Source organism: Podarcis filfolensis (genome assembly GCF_964270895.1).
Source record: "Podarcis filfolensis genome assembly, chromosome: 4".
In the NCBI taxonomy this organism is placed as follows: domain Eukaryota; kingdom Metazoa; phylum Chordata; class Lepidosauria; order Squamata; family Lacertidae; genus Podarcis; species Podarcis filfolensis.
In genome coordinates, this window is record NC_139607.1 from 49,331,090 (window position 1) to 49,351,017 (window position 19,928).

General features: G+C 41.1%; 1 protein-coding gene across 8 annotated transcripts in view; it reads right to left on the reverse strand.

Moving 5' to 3' along the window:
* Nucleotides 1-4,886: 4,886 nt before the first annotated feature.
* Nucleotides 4,887-19,928, reverse strand: part of PDE9A (phosphodiesterase 9A) — an 80,574-nt gene continuing 65,532 nt past the window's right edge. For all 8 annotated transcript variants that reach the window (XM_083611948.1, XM_083611947.1, XM_083611949.1 and 5 more), the window contains 7 exons: nt 16,988-17,144; nt 15,212-15,325; nt 13,611-13,715; nt 11,854-11,982; nt 11,331-11,426; nt 9,616-9,690; nt 4,887-8,984 (listed from right to left, as the gene is read on the reverse strand). In XM_083611948.1, the coding sequence (XP_083468074.1) occupies nt 9,640-9,690; nt 11,331-11,426; nt 11,854-11,982; nt 13,611-13,715; nt 15,212-15,325; nt 16,988-17,144 (652 nt within the window). In that variant the 3' untranslated portion in view covers nt 4,887-8,984; nt 9,616-9,639. The remainder of the gene's footprint in view (nt 8,985-9,615; nt 9,691-11,330; nt 11,427-11,853; nt 11,983-13,610; nt 13,716-15,211; nt 15,326-16,987; nt 17,145-19,928) is intronic.

Below are 19,928 nucleotides of genomic sequence, written 5' to 3' on the forward strand. Positions count from 1 at the left end.
CCAAAAAGACTTTCGAGATCTGGTGTGGCTCTTGCTGATTGTTCAGGTGACAAAGAACCCCTGAGAGTATCCTCAGCTCAAAAGACAGCTGAAGAAGTAGATTTGATATTAATTACCTTATAATAGGTTTTTAAAAGCCTGCGAAGCATAGAATTAAGTCTGATGTAGTTATGCGTGAGGCATATATTAGTCTGATCTTCAGCGGCATTTCAGTTACTGTCTCTGCTTCTGCAGCTGCAATTTAGCCCACAGTTAGAAGGATAAATGCCGGCAATTAATTGCAGGTGCAAAATTGTGCATGCTGTAATTGAACGGAAGGGAGCCGCTATCACAACAATAGCAGCAGTTGAAAAGAAAACTGCAGACCTAGTTTATTTTAACTACTTGCGTTGGTTCCATCACCTCAGTTGCTTTTCGAGCCTGGCGTGTATTTATCTCCCCAAGGGCTTAGGGAGATAAATACATTTCAGGTTAGAAGGGATGTGGAGGACGAGAGGCAGCGCTGTTCACTTTAACTAGTGCAGGCACAAAACAGATAACAGGAAACAAAAATTATTTTCAAAGTACATACTGTGCAGGGTTAATCTAATACACCACACCAATGGAAGCGTTGCGTAAGGACTTCAGCTTGCAGAAGGGGGCCCTTGCCCCCTCCCGAAATTGGTTCTGGGGAGGATGAGAGGACCCCCAGAAAGAGCGTGGGGGAAGGAGAGGGGGGATTATTGCATGTGGCAGATGGAACAGTTGTAATAGCATGATATTGACTTCTACCCAGTGTATTGTATTAAATGGCAATTTAATTTAATACATAAAGGTAAAGGGATCCCTGACCATTAGGTCCAGTCATGACCGACTCTGGGGTTGCGGCGCTCCTCTCGCTTTATTGGCCGAGGGAGCCGGCGTACAGCTTCCGGGTCATGTGGCCAGCATGACTAAGCCACTTCTGGCAAACCAGAGCAGCGCACAGAAACGCTGTTTACCTTTCCACTGGAGCGGTACCTATTTATCTACTTGCACTTTGACATGCTTTCGAACTGCTAGGTGGGCAGGAGCAGGGACCAAGCAACGGGAGCTCACCTCGTCATGGGGATTCGAACCGTCAACCTTCTGATCGGCAAAGTCCTAGGCTCTGTGGTTTAACATTAAATAAATAATGTATTTAATACATTAATAAAATGTATTAAAGCACTAAAAAGTTTACGTATGTGTTGTGTGTAATGAGGTGATTCATAGCAGTGGATCGGTCCCATAAACAAGCTTTGCCAATCTGGTGCCCTCCAGATTGCAACTCCTATCAGCCCAAGCCTTTAGCACATCCATGCTAGTATTATTTATTGATATTTATGATATCTGTGGGTCACTTCTCATTAGACATCTCAAGGCAATTTGCATTAGTAAATCTGCACTCCCAAAAAATCTGGAGGGTACCAAGTTGGAGAAGGCTTCCATGTAAGAAGAGAAATGTCAGACCGGGAAGATCTAGAAACATCACATTTCATAATAATATAGGAAATCCCTGCTGCAGAGTGGCCAGAGCATCCATTGAATTAAGATGTGATCACAGAATGGAGATTCCCCAAGCAGCAGCTGAAGTACATATAAAGCTTATTCAATGCACATTTAAAGCACATGGTACCCTGCGAACTGTAGTTTTCCCACCACAGAGCTGCAATTACCAGCACCCTTAACAAACTGCATTTCCCAGGATGATTTGGGAATGTGCAGTGAATAAGCTTTAAATGCAGTGTGGCTCTGCCCTAGTGGGATCATGAATACAGCTATTATGCTGTGCCTTATAAGTCAGTTTTTATGTCAGTGTATTTTCATCTACTATTCAAAAATAGGTGGGTGACTTTCTCATTAAAAATCTAGTTCCTTTCCCTGGTTACAAGCCCTTCTGCCACCATCAGGTATGGCAGCAGGTCAAATTAGTCTAGACCTTTTTAAATACAAGGACTGCTCATATTTGTTTATTCAATAGTACAAGCTATATCAATTCTCTTCGTCCATTGATTCTCTCTCTTTGACAATAAGAAAAAAAAAACCCACAAGAAAAAAGAGCAAGGAAAATTATATATGCCAGAGAAAAAAATAAGCAAAAATATATATGGCTGAGCATTATCCTGGATTGATGCAGTCTGGCGATTTATAAATAGTCTCCATTTAAAAATGAATAAATTAAGTGCTCATCCTTCTTTGCTTCTTTTCATAATATGTTAAGTTTTGTTAACAATTGCCTAGATTTGATTATACCATTTGATTATACCATTGTATAATAGTTTAGAAGACTGGTTGTTTTCAGAGCTGTGCAGTGCTTTATCGGCCACGATTTTATTCCAGTCTGAACTTTAATCACGCAGGTGTTACTCCTTGCAAACAGTACTGGAAAATCCTCTAAAAAAACAGTCTTGAGGAAGCCCATTTTCACTTTGCTCCATGTGCTTCCTCAGCTGCACATTTCAAAGCTTTGGCTTCAGACTGATTGGGATACTCAGCCTCACAAAAGGAGCCCTTATCAAGAAGAACACATGTTACTGTTAGTTGGCTATCGTTATACACCTCGAGCATTTTTCATTTTACAAGGAATCTCCTGTTACATGTCACTTTCCAATAGCCACTTAAGGGGAAGCACAATATTTCCATCTGGTTCTCCTTTCCCCCATCTGCATTGCTTGTTGACGGATGGCTTAGCAGCTTCCTGTGTTATCGGCTTGGCATAGGAAGACCTCAGTGGTGTGAATAAAGCAGGGACCTCTCTGTCCATATTGAAAATGGGAATCTTGTACATGGAAATCTGTCATATTGCACAGGCCCCTTGATTGCCATTTCCTGCAGTTCGGATATGTAGGTGCTGGTAATTCCCTGTATATATGTGAATTGTGGGGCTTGGGTGCATGTAGGGTGTACATCAGATCCACTTGAGGAGGAACAAGAGTCTTTTTCATACATTCACTGGGCAGCTGAGAAAAGGACCAGGTCTACTGTTGCTAGTAATATGTTCCACACTTTCAGCAGAGTTCAGTGGTGAGGACCAGGTGGTTCTCCAGATGTTGTTGGACTTCAACTCCCATCAGACTCAGCCTGTATGCCAGTGGCCAGGGATGACTGTAGTTGTAGTTCAGCCGCATCTGCAAGGCCACAGGTTACCAATGCTGGAGAAGCGCCTATATATGGTAAGACACCCTGATTTTCCAGCTGTATGCAGCCTGGGATCCGCCCCTGCCACTTAATGGATCCAAATGGTTTCCAAGAGTGGTAGGGGATGCTTTATCCCATGTTGATGGCCTTTCAGCTGATCCCCTGGTGGCCAGCTGGAATGTGGAGTTAACCAAGGCTATTGACTGTTTGGCTCTGAAGCGTCCTCTCTGATTGCATGGAGCCTTGACAGCCCCGTGGTTTTCCATGGATCTGAGGGCAATGAAACAATCACTGAGACAGCTACAGAGCCAGTGGCGGATAACTCATTCTGAAGCTGACTGGACACGGGTTAGAGCTCAATGCCGAGCCTACCAAGTGGGGATTGCGATGGCAAAGAAGACTTTCTTCACCGCCTCTATTGCATCTGCAGAAAACAGCAGCAGGAGACAGCTGACAGTAGTGATAGGCAAGAAATTTAATGTTAATAAGAAACTACAAAATTCACGCTTCTCTAATTTGGACCAACATGCAAGCCGAAATTCAACTATCCTTCAAATTTTTTATTTCTCTGAATTTTGTGATATAATTCTCCTACCCATGTGTACAAAAATGCACATATAATTTAGAAATGCATTGTATTAGGGGAAAACGATAGCAAAAATGTGTATATCAAACTTTGAAGCTTGCCTGTTGATAGCTTGTTGCACAACCTTTTTAAGATGCAGATATTTCAGTGAGGGGGAAAGCCATTATTAGTGCTCAGCTACAAACTATTCAACAGTTAAGATTATAAGAATCTGATGGCAAGCTGACAGATTGACAGTTCTGTCTACACAAGTGCACTATAATATGATATACTGTAATCAGGTTATTCATTTGGGAAGCAAATCAACCTTCTTTAAGCAGAGCTGCATTATCCATTAAAAAAACAAAGGGGGGGGGGGAGTTAGACCTGAAATTATAGAAAGGAGAAAATATTGATGGCCTCTTCATGCTACTGTGACACTAAATTGTGTGAATATGTTTTACATGCCACCTAATGATTGCTAGGAGCACTATTGGGTCTGCTAAGGGCATTAGATAGATAGATAGATAGATAGATAGATAGATAGATAGATAGATTCTTTATTGTCATTACACACGTGCAACATTGCACAAGTGCAACGAAATTGGATGCCATCCCTTAAAAACAACAAAAGCAAAACAACAACAACAACCCACAAACCACATTCCAGCCACACCCACACCCACACCCATCAATCTCCCAAGTCACACTATCGAGTTAATGGAAGAAATCCCAATTAAGCCACTTATGCAGCCTACAGCTGTCACTTCTCTCCACTTGACAGGTTCTAATGTTTCCCCATTAAGGAAAATGTCAACCAAATCCAACTAAGTCATACTGCAAACTGGGACCCAAGTAAATGAGCCCTGTTGTAAGAGACTTCCATTGCTCCCTTGTGGGCACACATACCTTTTCGCTAAGGGACAAGAGTAGTTGTACTTACTGTATTTTTTTCATGTATAACGTGCCCCCGTGTATAAGACAACCCCTATTTTGGGGGCCTCCAATTTAAGAAAATGGGGGGAGACGGCCCAGAGTTGTTGAGCAATAAGGTTGGGTTGGGAGTGTGGTGATCACACAGGGTCCCTGGATGTTTCACCGTCTATTGATCCCTGTGCCACCACTTTATTTCCCGCTGCCACAACCCAGGCCCTTCCTGGTACAATACTGAGTCCAGTCAGGGTTAAATTGGAACATAAACTTCTGTTTATTTATTGCAGTTTAACAAGCGTGTGGTTTCATAAACGGTATCGGTCCATTACAATCATGGGGTGCCTATCCAGACCTATAACTTCCGCTACCTGCTCTCACTCACTAAAACACCTCTCAGATATTTACTTGTCTTCCTAGCCCCTAACTGTTCCTGACTCAGCTTATTTCGCTACACTGACTCAACCTACCCACAGACTCTATCCCAATTCACTCCTACTCCAACCAACCACCCAACTCCCAACGAACTCTCCCCTTCACCCCTCCCAGAGCTGGTTTTATAGTCCCTCTGACTCCACCCCCTGGGTTCTGATTGGGTAACCTGTTTAACTATTTCACCTCCAGCGCTCTCATGTTAACGTCACAGGGAGTGCCCAGGGTTTTTTTTGGAGGGGATTGCCCAATTGCCACAGCAGCAGCCAATCCACAGCAGCCCTTGCCGCAGCCACCAATCACACACACAATCGCCGCTGACAAGCTCCTGCTAGCGGCTGCAACCAATCGCTCATTCCCCATCTGCACTATCCATGTATAAGGCGACCCCCCATTTTGAACATTATTTTACAGTAAAAAAAACCTTGCTTATACATGGAAAAGTACGGTAATTTTATTTCTACTGTACTAGAAGCCCGTGGGAGCTACTGCCCACTGAACTGGTAGGGTGGAAGGCCTACTCCTTCCTTGGAATAAGTGATATTTGTGCTTCAGCTTCTCTTTCCCTCCCTCCGTCTTTCCTTTTAGCTCTCATGCACATGCTCACAAGGCACTGCAGTATGTAGTATTTGCATTCTAACTCCCCTCTTTAATCAGCTCCATGCATGTCTGTCTGGCACCTTTTGTACTTCTCTCTCTCTCTTTATACTTGACATTAGATCCATCCAATCTCTACCACTTGGTAGATGTAATGCCAGAACTGTTCGTTCAGCTGGAATAACCAACATCTTATTTTTGTAACAACACGAACAGTAACCAATCTTTCTGTTTTGTAATAAACTGTGTTTTCTTTGATTCTCGGCTTTGGATTTTTGTTTGGATAGCTAATTCCCCACTGCGCACTACGTCTGAGCTAATGATCTGAAGTCCCATGTTCCTCCTCTACACATACATTGATTTGAATACTGGAATGACAATAGCAGTAGTTCAGGGACATTCGACAAATGTCAGGAATACAACCATGCTGAAGACAATATCAGATTTATTCTACTTCTGTTTGAAAAAGAAATTACAACAGTTTGGAATATTAAATTTTGTTCACTCAATGAACAACAGCATGTAATAAACTAGAGATATTTCACCTGCGGTTTGCTTCTTCAGTTGTGTGACTCAGGAAGAAGAATGCTTAGAAATTTACTAGCTCTGGTTAAGGATGCCTGTCCACGTCCCATGTGGATTTCAGAGCAGGTTGAATAGTATTTCTGGTCAACAGAAATGGATCAAAATGCAGTAATGGGCCATCTCCCAAAATACATATTGGAGAGCTATCATCACCTAGAAAAAAACATCTACACACAAACAATACAAGAGAAAAGGTTTGCTGTTCCAAAATGTTTTGTCAGACTTAAAGGTGGCACGATTATTTTTCAGTGCTGGAGAGCCAGGTGTTAGTCACTGAGATCCTTTGGTAAGGAAAGCCTGAGTGTTAGCAAGATATCTCCTGTTTTGCATGGAAGAAAGTCTGAGCACCCACCTACACAATTTCTTTTAAAATCCAAACTGAGATTCAGAAAGCAGCTCTGCAGCTCACAGGCATATGGCTTGGGTACATGTGCCCTTCAAACGGAGACACGAGCTTCCTTGGATGGCAACGCCTTCCTTATGCATTACTCTAGATTTATAAACTCACTTTAAAAGCAACCTAACAAAAGCCTATGTAGAAATTACAGTGCATACTCCATTTAAAACATATACATACATGAATAGTACACAGAGGTGCAACGGGATTTCTTACATTTCTCCCAGAGCAAATCCAAGGCATCTTTCATAAGCCACACCTTTCATTTTACATCTTGTGCTTTACTTTCATGTACATTTCCAACAGGATGCTGTGGAAGGCATACATGACCATCAGTTGCACCAAAGGATATTTCCCTTGGCTCGTACTTGAATACTGATGTGTCTCTAGACTTTGGGAGAACTAAGAGCATAGAAGGGGAAATTTCACCAGATGTAGGATTCCCCAGTCCTCTCTTTTGTACAACAATCCTTCTGTGGGTCTGAATGTGAATGCTCAGGGCGCCCTAGTTGCTGGCACTTAAGTCCTGTCCCTGTCATAGGCTTTCTAGGGGACCTTGCACAAACCAGATTACAGTGGTACCTCGGTTTACGAACTTAATCCATTCCAGAAGTTCGTTCTTAAACTGAAACTGTTCTTAAACCAAGGTGTGCTTCCCTAATGAGGCCTCCCACTGCTGGTGCCCTTCCACTGTTCGGATTCCGTTCTTAGACTGAGGTAAAGTTCATAAACCTGGACACTATTTCCGGTTTTGCAGAGTTTGTAAACCGAATCGTTCGTAAACAGGACTGTTCTTAAACTGAGGTACCACTGTAGTTTCTTCATGCCCGATGTTCCTTTCTGTAACCTGGGAGCAACAACCCATGCCCATTTCAGTTGGATACGTTGGTCCCAAACTCTCATTGTTCAGTATTAAAAGGGCACACTGTCAGCATTAACCTTAACAATTCCCATCCAAGCAAAATGGCTGCCAGCTTTTGTGCAATAAAAGCTGCCATGTGAATTTAAGGGCTGTATTAATCTGCCCGAGTAGGTCTTGAAGGCCACATGCAAAAGTTTTTCCCAGCTCTACATCTCAAGACCCTTCTAATTGTGGAGGTTTCAGAGACTGAATCTCAAACTGTAAGCATGGAAAACACATGCTAGTTGTCCCTCACCATCACAGACCCTTCTCAGGCACTGGGTGTATGGTATATTCTCCACAGAAAAATAAAATAATTATAGAACCTTCATTAAACAAATCTCAGTTGTACATAGCATCTAGTCAAATCTAGACTAGATTCTTGCCAATGTATGTGTAGGCAAATATAATGCCAGTTTATCAGAGTTTTCAGTTAGCTGATTAGTTGAGAGGCCCCATTCATTAAACCGGAACATGATGCAGGAAATGTAAATAAAGTAAAATAAAAAAAAACTTGTGAAAATATGTTCTTTGTTGAAGAGTTAGCTATTTATTACATTTATACTCCACTCTTCCAAGAAGGAACGCAGATTAGCTTAGTTCTGGTTCCTCTGAAATTTGAGTTCCTATCCAAGCAGTTTACAGTGATAGACCTGTCAAGCTTTGGCAACAAGAACTGCTTCATGTTCATAACATACTTGGGGGCATTTTCAATTCTCTCAGTGCTCAGGGATAAGGTAACTGGAAACCTATAGGCCACATCTGTCTCTCTAAAGGACCATCATCTGTACCCCTCAGTTACTGACCCAAAAACAAAAGGGGGAACAGCATATGCAGAGAGGGACTAGGGTGGCAGGGCTGAGGGATTGGGCTGTCATTTCACCCTCCCTCTTGAAGGGATTTCCTGGCCAACAGTTGCTGACCAGAGAAGAGAACATTAAGCTTCTCAGCTTGGTATTGGTTTTGTCAAATCCCTCGGCAAGGTGACACTTCTAAATCGTACACAGACATATTGAGATAAATTGTTGTTACTTTAATGCTACACAAAACTACATTTTAAAAGATTTCTAAAACAACTCGCTTAAAAAGTACAATTTTTCCCAATACATCTCCATATGACAACCAGAAGCAGTTAAAAAAAAAGAAGACATATAAAATCTTAAAAAGAGAATAATTACAGCAGCCATTTTTTGGTATAAGAATGTATTATTTAGAAGATTACTTTTTCTTTAAAAAAATGTACAACAGCAGAGATTCCTTATTGTCTGCATCCATAAGGATAAATACTAGGGTTCTTTTTTTATATAAAAAAGGAACTTGGAAAAAGTGCTTGTGGCAGTGTCAGCTGTTCAGTCTCATCCTCCGTCAGTACTGTGCAATCCCATGATGCTTAGCTAGACTTGGCAAACCTCTAAAGGATCTTTGTGTCCATTATAATGCTGGAATTAAAATACAAACATCGTTAGGCCCAAAGAATGAGGTCTCATCCACTCAGAATAATTTTTGGCAGCGCTCAGACATGCTGATTCAGCACACCTTTTAAGCCACACGCACAGCAACTGTGGTAATCCCTATTTGGCCACATTTACACCATACATTTAAAGCACTAAGAGACCACTTTAAAGAGCCATAGCTTCCCACAAGGAATTATGGAAGCTGTAGTTTGTTAAGGCTGCTGGAAGTTGTTGAGAGACCTTTATTTGCCTCGCGGGGTTACAATTCTCAGAGTGCTTTAACAATCAATCCCTCTTCTTAGGGAACTCTGGAAACTGTAGTTCTGTAAGGGGACTAGGACTCTCCTAACAATTCGAGAGCACTCTCTCTCTCTCTCTCTCTCTGCTTTTCATTACTGGTTTTATATTGTATAAATAGTTGGTCAAAAATGCATTACAATTCTATTTTATTTTGTTTTTCACAAGCATATGTTCAATATATTGCAGAGAAACTAGCTGGATTTTATCAATTTATTTGCTGAAAACACCTCATGCCATAGGCAATTTTCTATTAATGTTTTAAATGTTGTCACCCTGTTTCTTAATGTGAAAGTATCCTTTAAAGAGGGATAATTACCCTGATGTGCCTTGCCTTTGCTTTTCACTTCTCCTTGCTTCCAATTGCCAAACTTTCGTTCTTCTTCTTCTGTAACTAGTTAAGAGTAGAATGGAATAATTAACAATGGCAGTCATGAGGCATCTGATTTGTCAATATAGCAGCCACCGAGTCATTGGCACAACCCAGCAAATATGATCATCAGTGCATGAAATCTGTTCGTTTCAGTGGAGTTTCCTTACAATGTGCCCCAAAGCATCTGCAGCATCAGTGGTGGGTGTACAGGAACCATTATTTTTCTCTCTGGTTGTTAGTTTCCTCTGGGAACCAAACACACGTGGGGAATTTTCCCATTTTGCCACCCAAGAGAGGCAGTGTGGTGTAGTGGTTAAGAGCGGTAGACTTGTAATCTGGTGAACCGGGTTCGCGTCTCCACTCTTCCACATGCAGCTGCTGGGTGACCTTGGGCTAGTCACACTTCTCTGAAGTCTCTCAGCCTCACCCACCTCACAGAGTGTTTGTTGTGGTGGAAGAAGGGAAAAAGAGATTGTTAGCCGCTTTGAGACTCCTTCAGGTAGTGATAAAGAGGGATATCAAATCCAAACGCTTCTACCCGAGGCAAAACGGGAAGCTGCTGCCCCTGTCTCCTGCCCCACTGCTGAAGCCTTACTGGAGTTGTGTTGCAGTACCTTCTGGTAAGATCTCATGGAGCTCTCGTGAGATGGGAAGAAATGGAACATGATCGCTATAAAAATCTAGCTTGGAATGAAGCCAGATCAATAAAGCTAGGAGAATGAAAAGCCCATAGTGAAAAGATTACAAGGTGAAACATTGGGCATCATTTGGGGCCAGTGCTGAAAAACTAAAAGCAGGCTTGTCTGTCAGTGGCTAGCTTACCCTCTGCCACTCAGAAGGACTGCTCTGACTTCATTCTTTGCCACTGTGATCCAAAGGCCATTTGACTGCCTCAGCAGGAGCCACAAGCACTTGACAAAGGAGAGCTATAATTTACTCCGCATGTGTTCTGCTTTGCATGCATCATTTTCCTATTAGTTGCCTTATTACCAGAAGTGCTATGCTACTATGCTTAAATGAACCAATTAATTCATGAAATTTGTACATCCCTGTTTTATTGGCATCGAAGGGAACCTGTGGTGGCTTCCTTCCAGAGGGCATTATAGCATTACACATAAGAATGTAGGAATCTTTGCTTCAGCGTGAAAATCACAAAGCCTGTTTTATCAAGCACAGTTGTAAGTGAAGTTAGAAAATCTTCTCGTGTTCTGTGGTGTATTCACAGCCAGAATTAGCTATACCCTTTGGTTCAAAATTTCCCATTACATTAGACCTGTTCCTCAACTTACTATTAAGGCTGTACTCCTACATACTTATTTGGAAGTAGGGATGGGAAGAAATTTGATTTGGTTAGGATTTAACGCAAACCTACCAGTTTGTAAAATATGTGACTGAAGCACAGCTATCCTATAAAATTTGCACTTATATGAATTTTGTATTGCATTTCTTGAAACAAATAATGCACACAAAAATGCATATAGCTGGGCAAGTATGTGCAAAAATGCATATATTTATGAAAATGGCATATAAAAATGTGTTGTATTAGGAGAATTCTTGCAAGAAAAACCTCAAAATCCTGATTCATCTAAGGGAGTCTGGGTGTTGCCTTTTCAGCCTCTGCAGTTGTCCTTGTTAACCCCACAAACAGAAGCTTGTCTTACCTCTTTCACAGCATCATCTATTTGCTTCAGCTCCTCATAGCGATCCCTGGATTCCCAAAGTGGTTGGAGCAATACTTCTTCAACCTCTGGAAAAAGCTAAAACGAAAGCAAGAAAGGTAAACTAAAATTGTTTCCAATAACTATGTGTTTTGAAATGAGAAAAATTCAGCATGCTAGCATTGTATAAATGAGTTATTAAAAGTCTGGAATGTTAGTACCGCCCCCCCACTCCTATGCATGCTAATGGCAAGTTTTTCCTTGTGGTGGATTTGTAGCTGGGCTTGGAAGATATAGCCTTCCATCCCTTCAAGTTGTATTTTACTTGTAAACACCTATGAGATGATTGCTAATCACACTGAGTGTTTCCAAACAATTGTTTTTTTGTGGGTGGGTTTCAGTTGCATACCAGGAAATCCAGGTTGTGCAATTAAAGTGGATTTGGGGTTCTTGCACCCCTCAAAAAAGCTATGAGAAAACGCACTTGATCCAAGGGCTTTTGATCAATCAACTTATTTGACCTTACCTTTGTTACAGTTTCAAACATTGGGATAAGAACAAACTTCAGGAAGCCTATCTGTGCTGTAGGTTTGGTCACTTTGTCTCGGTCCATGAAAGGAGCCACCGGAAGGCCTTCAGACTTTTCCCGGTCACTCTAGGACAAAGTGTAGCAATACATTAAGTAAATTCAAACCAGTGGTCAATATTTATCTAATTTGGAATGATATAATTGGTTATTATGTGTGACCTGTTTATGCTGTATTATTATTATTATTTTTTAAAATTATATTTGAAAGATGCAGCTGAAAGATTTTCAGACCTACAGAAATTTGGGGCATTGGAGGAAAAGTGGGAGGGTGGCAGAGACATCTTCTGGGGGTTCTCAGCAGGGAAGATTATGTGCACCCTAATAATAATAATAATAATAATAATTTATTATTTATACCCCGCCCATCTGGCTGGGCCTCCCCAGCCACTCTGGGCGGCTTCCATAAAAACCAAAAATACAATAAAATATCACACGTTAAAAACTTCCCTGAACAGGGCTGCCTTAAGATGTCTTCTGAATGTCAGGTAGTTGTTTATCGCTTTGACATCTGCTGGAAGGGCGTTCCACAGGGCGGGCGCCACTACCGAGAAGGCCCTCTGCCTGGTTCCCTGTAGCTTTGCTTCTCGCAATGAGGGAACCGCCAGAAGGCCCTCGGCGCTGGACCTCAGCGTCCGGGCAGAATGATGGGGGTGGAGACGCTCCTTCAGGTATACTGGACCGAGGCCGTTTAGGGCTTTAAAGGTCAGCACCAACACTTTGAATTGTGCTCGGAAACGTACTGGGAGCCAATGTAGGTCTTTCAAAACCGGTGTTATATGGTCTCGGCGGCCGCTCCCAGTCACCCTAAACACACTTATCTGGAAGTAAGGTCCATTGAACACAGTGTAGGATTGCTCTGCAAATGAATGAAGGGCAAACTGAGCATTCTTTCATCTTTTGCTCTTTCTGCTATTATTCAATTGCTTTTTTGGCTGTATTTTAAATTTTCCACACTGGGAACATGTTAAATCAAGAAATAATAGAACTGCCTTTTTGTGCTGCCTATCACGATCAAGCCTTACTTGGTGTGATGCCAACTGCTACAGCTTGTATATACACATCGTGTTGACGGATTTGAGAGGGCAAGTGGACTGCTACTTTTTTTTTTGTTACTTCCTGCAGTCATCTCCAAATGAAATCCGGTAAGAAATGATAACGATGTGGCACCATAAGGCGCTTTTTCCCAACACTAATGAGATTCTCCTTTTGAAATGATCACAGCGCTTTCTTTTTTTTTCTTTTCGCCTTTCTCTTTAAAAACACCCAACTTTTCAGTTCTAATAGGCTTAGTCATGAATGGTTCAAAGTCACAGATATAAATAATCCAAACTTAACCTACATGGTGCTGCTTATTTAGCTGACATTTTCTACTAAGTCCTTGTCCCTGTTTGGTTTCAAAATGGTTTACATGCTGAGTTAACTCCTAAAAACAGCCCTGTTAGAGAAAACAGGCAGCAATCTGCTAACATTTGCATTTCTGGGCTGTGATTGCCCTTTTAGGCCACAAATTACAGTCAATTACAGTCACTCTTATTCAAAGCACATCATCAGAATGACACACTTTCAAGACCCTGCTGAGAAAGGGTCTTTCATCTTGGTGGACCTAGAAAGTCAGGCATTATTACTGGATAACTTCCAGCTCTGTTGTATTGAAACATGAACTACTGCGGCAGTTCCACTGGGTGTACCCTTACCTGCATAAAATACTCCTCTAATAAGCAGTCTACCCATGGCTCTGCCACTTCCATTGGGCGAACTTCATTGGAGATATCACAGCATTTGATCAGGACCATCTTTAGCTGAAAGGAGGAGAGCATTTTACAGTGTGGTAAGAAATCTGCCATGTTTACCTGCACTTATTACCGGGCAATGTTTCCTTCATTTTTCAGTGAGATGTCAGCACTGAAAATAAGGGCACCTCCAGCTGTGGCTGTACACAGCAATAAGCTGTTCTTGCTATTAAAGTGCATTTGTACTGTATTTGTGCTGAACTTTCAGCTTCTACTCGTGCTACATGACATGCCCTGTGACACCCCCACATTGGTGCCTCCACACTGGCATTGTTGTTTTTAAAAAATATTTTTTATTAACAGACCAATCAAATCAAATCACATAAATTCCAAATTACAAAGCCGAATTTTAAATTTTTGTTGGGGGTACCCATATTTCAAGTTCCGAAAGGGATCCAATCCTCTTGGTTGCTGCTGCTTTAAAAGTCCACAAATCTGTCCAAATAATGTTCACAATTCTGTCCAATCCTTTCTTGTTGTTTTCCACATCTCTTCTAGTTATTTTCATATATTTTTCCTTTCTCTTTGTCTTTGTGACCTCTGATAGTCTCCCAAGTGGGTTGAAACAAATTTGTATTCCTGTGTGGATTTTCCGTTCGTCCAAGAGTCGTATTTCAGACGGCTACCGTATTTCATCGCTTCCATAAAGAAAAACATTCTTGCCGTCTACTCGTTAACTTTTCACAGGTCTGTCACACCCTTTCTTAGCCCTCGAGGAGGTTCTGCCAGGAATCTAATATGAAAACAAAGCTTCCTCCTCCCGATCATGAATCTTTCGACAAGACCTGTCAATATGGCGACTCCCTTTTTGTTGCTGCGTCATCAAAAGCCCTTGTTCTTTTATCGATCTCATAAGCCAAACTTTTGGTAGTAAATCATTTCCACACAGTTTTTAATCATCCTGCTTAGGTCAGTTATGCGACAGTTCTTTCTTGGGGAGGGGTTATTGGTTAATCACATAGAAGAAAAGAAAAAAAGCCCCCCCCCATCCAGTCCCGCTCCGGCATACTGAACCTTTGATGTATTTTCTTTATATTATATTCCATTAAATCCAACCCATCACTCTCGTTTCACAGAGGTCACTTCAATTAGCAGTCTTCACTCCCTTTCTTCACTTGAAATATGTGCATTTGCTTCTATTTCCAATTATATATTTTGAGCTGATGCAGCCAGTGCACAATCAGAGACAGCGTCCGGGAGAGCCGGACCCAACCGAGGGCTTCGTGCCTAGTGCCCTCACCCCCTTCTTTCGAATCTGGGGGTAAATTATGGACACAGCAGGCAAGGCAGTGTTCCCCATTGCCTTGGGGCAACAAAGGGAGGCTGCATACTCCCATATCAGCCTCTTAATTACCTCGAGTGGGTCGGAGAGATGTTATTGTCGGCCATCTTCCAATGCGCCCCCTGGTGGCGCCCCCCACACTGGCATTGTTTGACTCAGGCTGTTGTTCCTGTCCCCCACTTTGCCCCCCTTTAACATCTGAAAACAGAGAATATTGTCTTACCTGGGTCACATGCTCCTCATTTGAATAGTCAAACTTGTCCAGTATTTCTTTGAAAGCGTCCAAAATTTCAGCGTGCCTTGCCATGTCTGTTGCTAGGATTAATGTAATTATCCCCTATGTGAAACAAACCAACCAACAATATTGTAAGACATTTACGGCATGTTTCTTAAGGTAGAAATGCCACTACTTCACCTATGCTTCCCCTCCACTCCAACAATTTACCCATTTAACGGTTTTGTACCAAGTTCTCACACTTTTTTTTGGACTCTACGAAGATGCTGGGGAGCAGGAGAAAACTCTAGAGATAAAAGCCAAGCTGTGCATTTGTTTTGTCTTCTGGAAAGGAGAGGCACACTGAGAATGCTCCCCTAGAACTGCTCTTAGCCACACAATGGCTCCCTAGAACTGCTCTTAACCACACAATGGGAAACCTGCGGGCTTAATTTGTCAAGCTTTTAAGTTTCCTTCCCCATAGCTAATAGCTACTGTGTGTGTGCAAGGAGGGAAAGATATGACCTTCCTTACTATGCCCCTGATTCAGAATTGGGAGTCCCAAGGTTTCTTTTACAAAAATGAAAACATTTGGTGTTTAAAACCAAGAGCTGCAACACTGAAAAAACGTATCAGTGTTCTTAGGCAATTTGATCAAGGCATATGCGATATTCAAATTGGTGGGGAAAGACATTTATTTTATTTATAGATAAAAGGTAAAGGACCCCTGGACAGTTAAGTCCAGTCAAAGGCAATTATGGGGTGTAGCGCTCATCTCGCTTTGAGGCCGAGGGAGCTGGTGTTTGTCCACAGGCAGCTTTCTGGGTCATGTGGCCAGCAAGACTAAACTGCTTCTACTATAACAGGACACTGTGACAGAAACCAGAGTGCATGGAAACGCCGTTTACCTTCCCACTGCAGCAGTACCTATTTATCTACTTGCACTGGTGTGCTTTCAAACGCCTAGGTTGGTAGAAGCCGGGAGAAAGCAATGGGATCTCACCCTGTCACGCAAATTCGAATTGCTGACCTTCCAATCGGCAACCCAAAGAGGCTCAGTGATTTAGACCATAGTGCTACCCGCGTCCTTTATTTTATTTATATCCTGACCTTCAACAGGTTCTTAGAGCTTTACAGAAAGTTATAAGTACATTTTTTTAAAAGAATCAAAACAAGAACACCAGAACACCACAATATAAAAGAGCAGTTTGTGACCATGATATGGGAGGTGCTTATTTCACCAGGTTTGGGTTATTTTCTCAAACCACAACCAATGCTTAATTTCTAAAATAAGAGATGCTGAGGTTTAAGACTGCCTATCAATTTGACCTAATTATAGATTTTGGGGTCTGGTTGTAAAGGTTTTGAATGGTGGCAATCACTCTGGACAAGCTCATAGGCACTCTAAACAGTGCTGCCTCGGGTTACAAACACTTCGGGTTACAAACACTTCGGATTACAAACCTTCGGGTTACAAACTCTGCTAACCTGGAAGTAGTACCTTGGGTTACAAACTTTGCCCCAGGATGAGAACGGAAATCGCATGCCGGCAGCACGGAAGCAGCGGGAGGCCCCATTAGTGAAAGCGCGCCTCAAGTTAAGAACGGTTTCAGGTTGAGAATGGACCTCCGGATTGAATTAAGTTCGTAACCTGAGGTGCCACTGTACTTTACATTTTCTCCACATGTCTCATGACTGAGCCCAGGCATTTCATTAATAATAGCAGATGCTCTCTGACAATAATACACATTGACAGGAACTTTGCCACATCTTTCTGACCCATACCTGCCTAATCCGTTTGAACTGCTCCTTATCAACATGGGACAAAATGTTGCATTCTGGCTGCGCAAGGATCTGGAAAGCCACAGCACAGTGATGGTTCTCCAGCGGGGAAATGTCATTGTAGCGCACAGCAAGCTCCGTCCGTGCATTAATTTGGTACCTGGTATGAAGGAAACACATAGAAATAAATGCACAAGCAGCCCAAAGGGAAGGTGCTCATCTGCAGTTGGAAGGCAATTTGAAATTTGTGGGATTCTAAACTCCTAGATGTGAGAGCCTCTCCCACATCCAAGTGAAGCCTTTTTTAAATGAGACAAATTCCAAAGGGATAGTCATGTTAGTCTGTTATTGTAACAAAACCTTGGAGGGTTTTGTGTGGTACCCTTAAAAACATAAACAATGTGTGGCATAAGCTTTTCTGATCCAGAACCCACCCTGTCAGGTGCATGTCTTTTTTTTTATTTTTATAAAATATTTATTCAAAGTTTGGAGATTACAAAAAAAGAAAAGGGAAATACAAAAGACAGAAAAAATACAAAGATTAAAAAAGCAAAAAAAACAACAACAATAATTTAAAAATAGAAAAAAAAACAGATTAAACCTTTACATAACTTTCTTCCTTAACTTACTTCCTTGACCTCCTCACACCTCCCGTTTTTGTATTCTAGTTCGAATTTTTTATTTCAGCAAATCCTTCCAACCTTGTTTTTAACTTAACTTAATAATAATTTGAATTTATTTTTATTTAATCATTTATATCGTTTCTACCAAAACCACATAGTTTTCTTTTTCCAACATCTTTCTAACAAGCCTTAATTTTACAATACTTTTGAAGATATACTTTAAATTTTTTCCAATCTTCTTCCACCGACTCTTCTCCTTGGTCCCGGATTCTGCCAGTCATCTCAGCCAATTCCATATATTCCATCACCTTCATCTGCCATTCTTCCAAAGTGGGTAGATCTTGTGTCTTCCAATACTTTGCGATAAGTATTCTTGATGCTGTTGTGGCATACATAAAAAAGGTTCTATCCTCCCTTTGCACCAATTGGCCGACCATGCCCAGGAGAAAGGCCTCTGGTTTCTTCAGGAAGGTATATTTAAATACCTTTTTCATTTCATTATATATCATCTCCCAGAAGACCTTAATCTTAGGGCATGTCCACCAAAGGTGAAAAAATGTGCCCTCAATCTCTTTACGTTTCCAACATTTATTATCGGGCAAATGATAGATTTTTGCCAGCTTGACTGGGGTTAAGTACCACCTGTAAATCATTTTCATTATATTCTCTCTTAAGGCATTACATGCCGTAAACTTAATACCTGTGGTCCATAACCTTTCCCAGTCAGCCATCATAATGTTATGTCCAACATCTTGCGCCCATTTAATCATAGCTGATTTAACCATTTCATCTTGTGTGTTCCATTTCAACAGCAGGTTATACATTCTTGATAAATTCTTGGTTTTAGGATCTAACAATTCTGTTTCCAATTTTGATTTTTCCACCTGAAAACTAATTTTCTTGTCCAAATTATAAACCTCCCTTATTTGATAATAATGAAGCCAGTCTCGTACTTTAGTTTTTAAACTGTCAAAGCTCTGCAGTTTTAATCTATCTCCATCCTGTTCCAAAATTTCCCAATATTTCGGCCAATTTGTCTCCATATTAAGTTTTTTCAGAGCCTTAGCCTCCATTGGTGACAACCACCTTGGCGTTTTACTTTCAAGAAAGTCCTTATATCTCATCCAGACATTAAACAGTGCTTTCCTGACAATATGGTTTTTAAAGGCTTTATGTGCTTTAACCTTGTCATACCACAAGTATGCGTGCCATCCAAAAACATTATTGAAACCTTCTAGATCCAAAATGTCCGTGTTTTCAAGAAGCAGCCAATCTTTCAGCCAGCAAAATGCGGCTGATTCGTAGTAAAGTTTAAGGTCTGGCAGGGCAAATCCACCTCTTTCTTTGGCATCAGTTAATATTTTAAATTTTATTCAAGGTTTCTTGCCCTGCCAGACAAATCTAGAGATATCTCTCTGCCACTTCTTGAAACAGTCCATCTTGTCCAAAATTTGCAATGTTTGAAACAAAAACAATATCCTAGGCAATACATTCATCTTTATCGCAGCAATTCGGCCCAGCAGTGATAGCTTCAATTTTGACCATATTTCTAAATCCTTTCTCACTTCCGTCCAACATTTTTCATAATTATCTTTAAATAAATTCACATTTTAAGCAGCCATATGAACCCCTAGATATTTCACTTTCTTAACCAATGTTAATCCTGTCTCCTTCTGAAACCTCTCTTTCTCAATCACTGTTAAATTTTTCTCTAACACCTTAGTTTTCAGCTTGTTCAACTTAAATCCCGCGACTTGACCAAATTCTTGAATTAATTGCAATACTCTTTTAGTACTGGATTCTGGCTCCTGTAATGTCAAAACTAAATCATCAGCAAAAGCTTTCAATTTATACTGTTTAGCTCCGAGTTGTATACCTTTAACCAATTGGTCTTTTCTAATCATATTGAGCAAAACCTCCAGGACCGATATAAAAAGCAATGGAGAGATTGGGCAACCCTGTCGTGTTCCTTTCTCAATCTTAAACTCTTCTGTAACTACATTATTCACAATTAACTTAGCTTTTTGTTCTGAATAAATTGCACCTATACCGTTTTCAAAACCTTGGCCTACCCCCATTCCCTGTAAATTTTTCTTCATAAAACTCCAAGAAATATTATCAAAGGCTTTCTCCGCGTCCACAAATATCAGAACTGCTTTAGTGTTAATATTCACTTGTAGTTTTTCTAAAATGTTAATTATGTTCCTTGTATTATCTGATAAATGTCTCCCCGGGAGAAAGCCCGCTTGATCTTTATGGATTTCTTCTACCAATACCTTTTTTAATCTTTTAGCCATAATTTCAGCAAAAATTTTGTAATC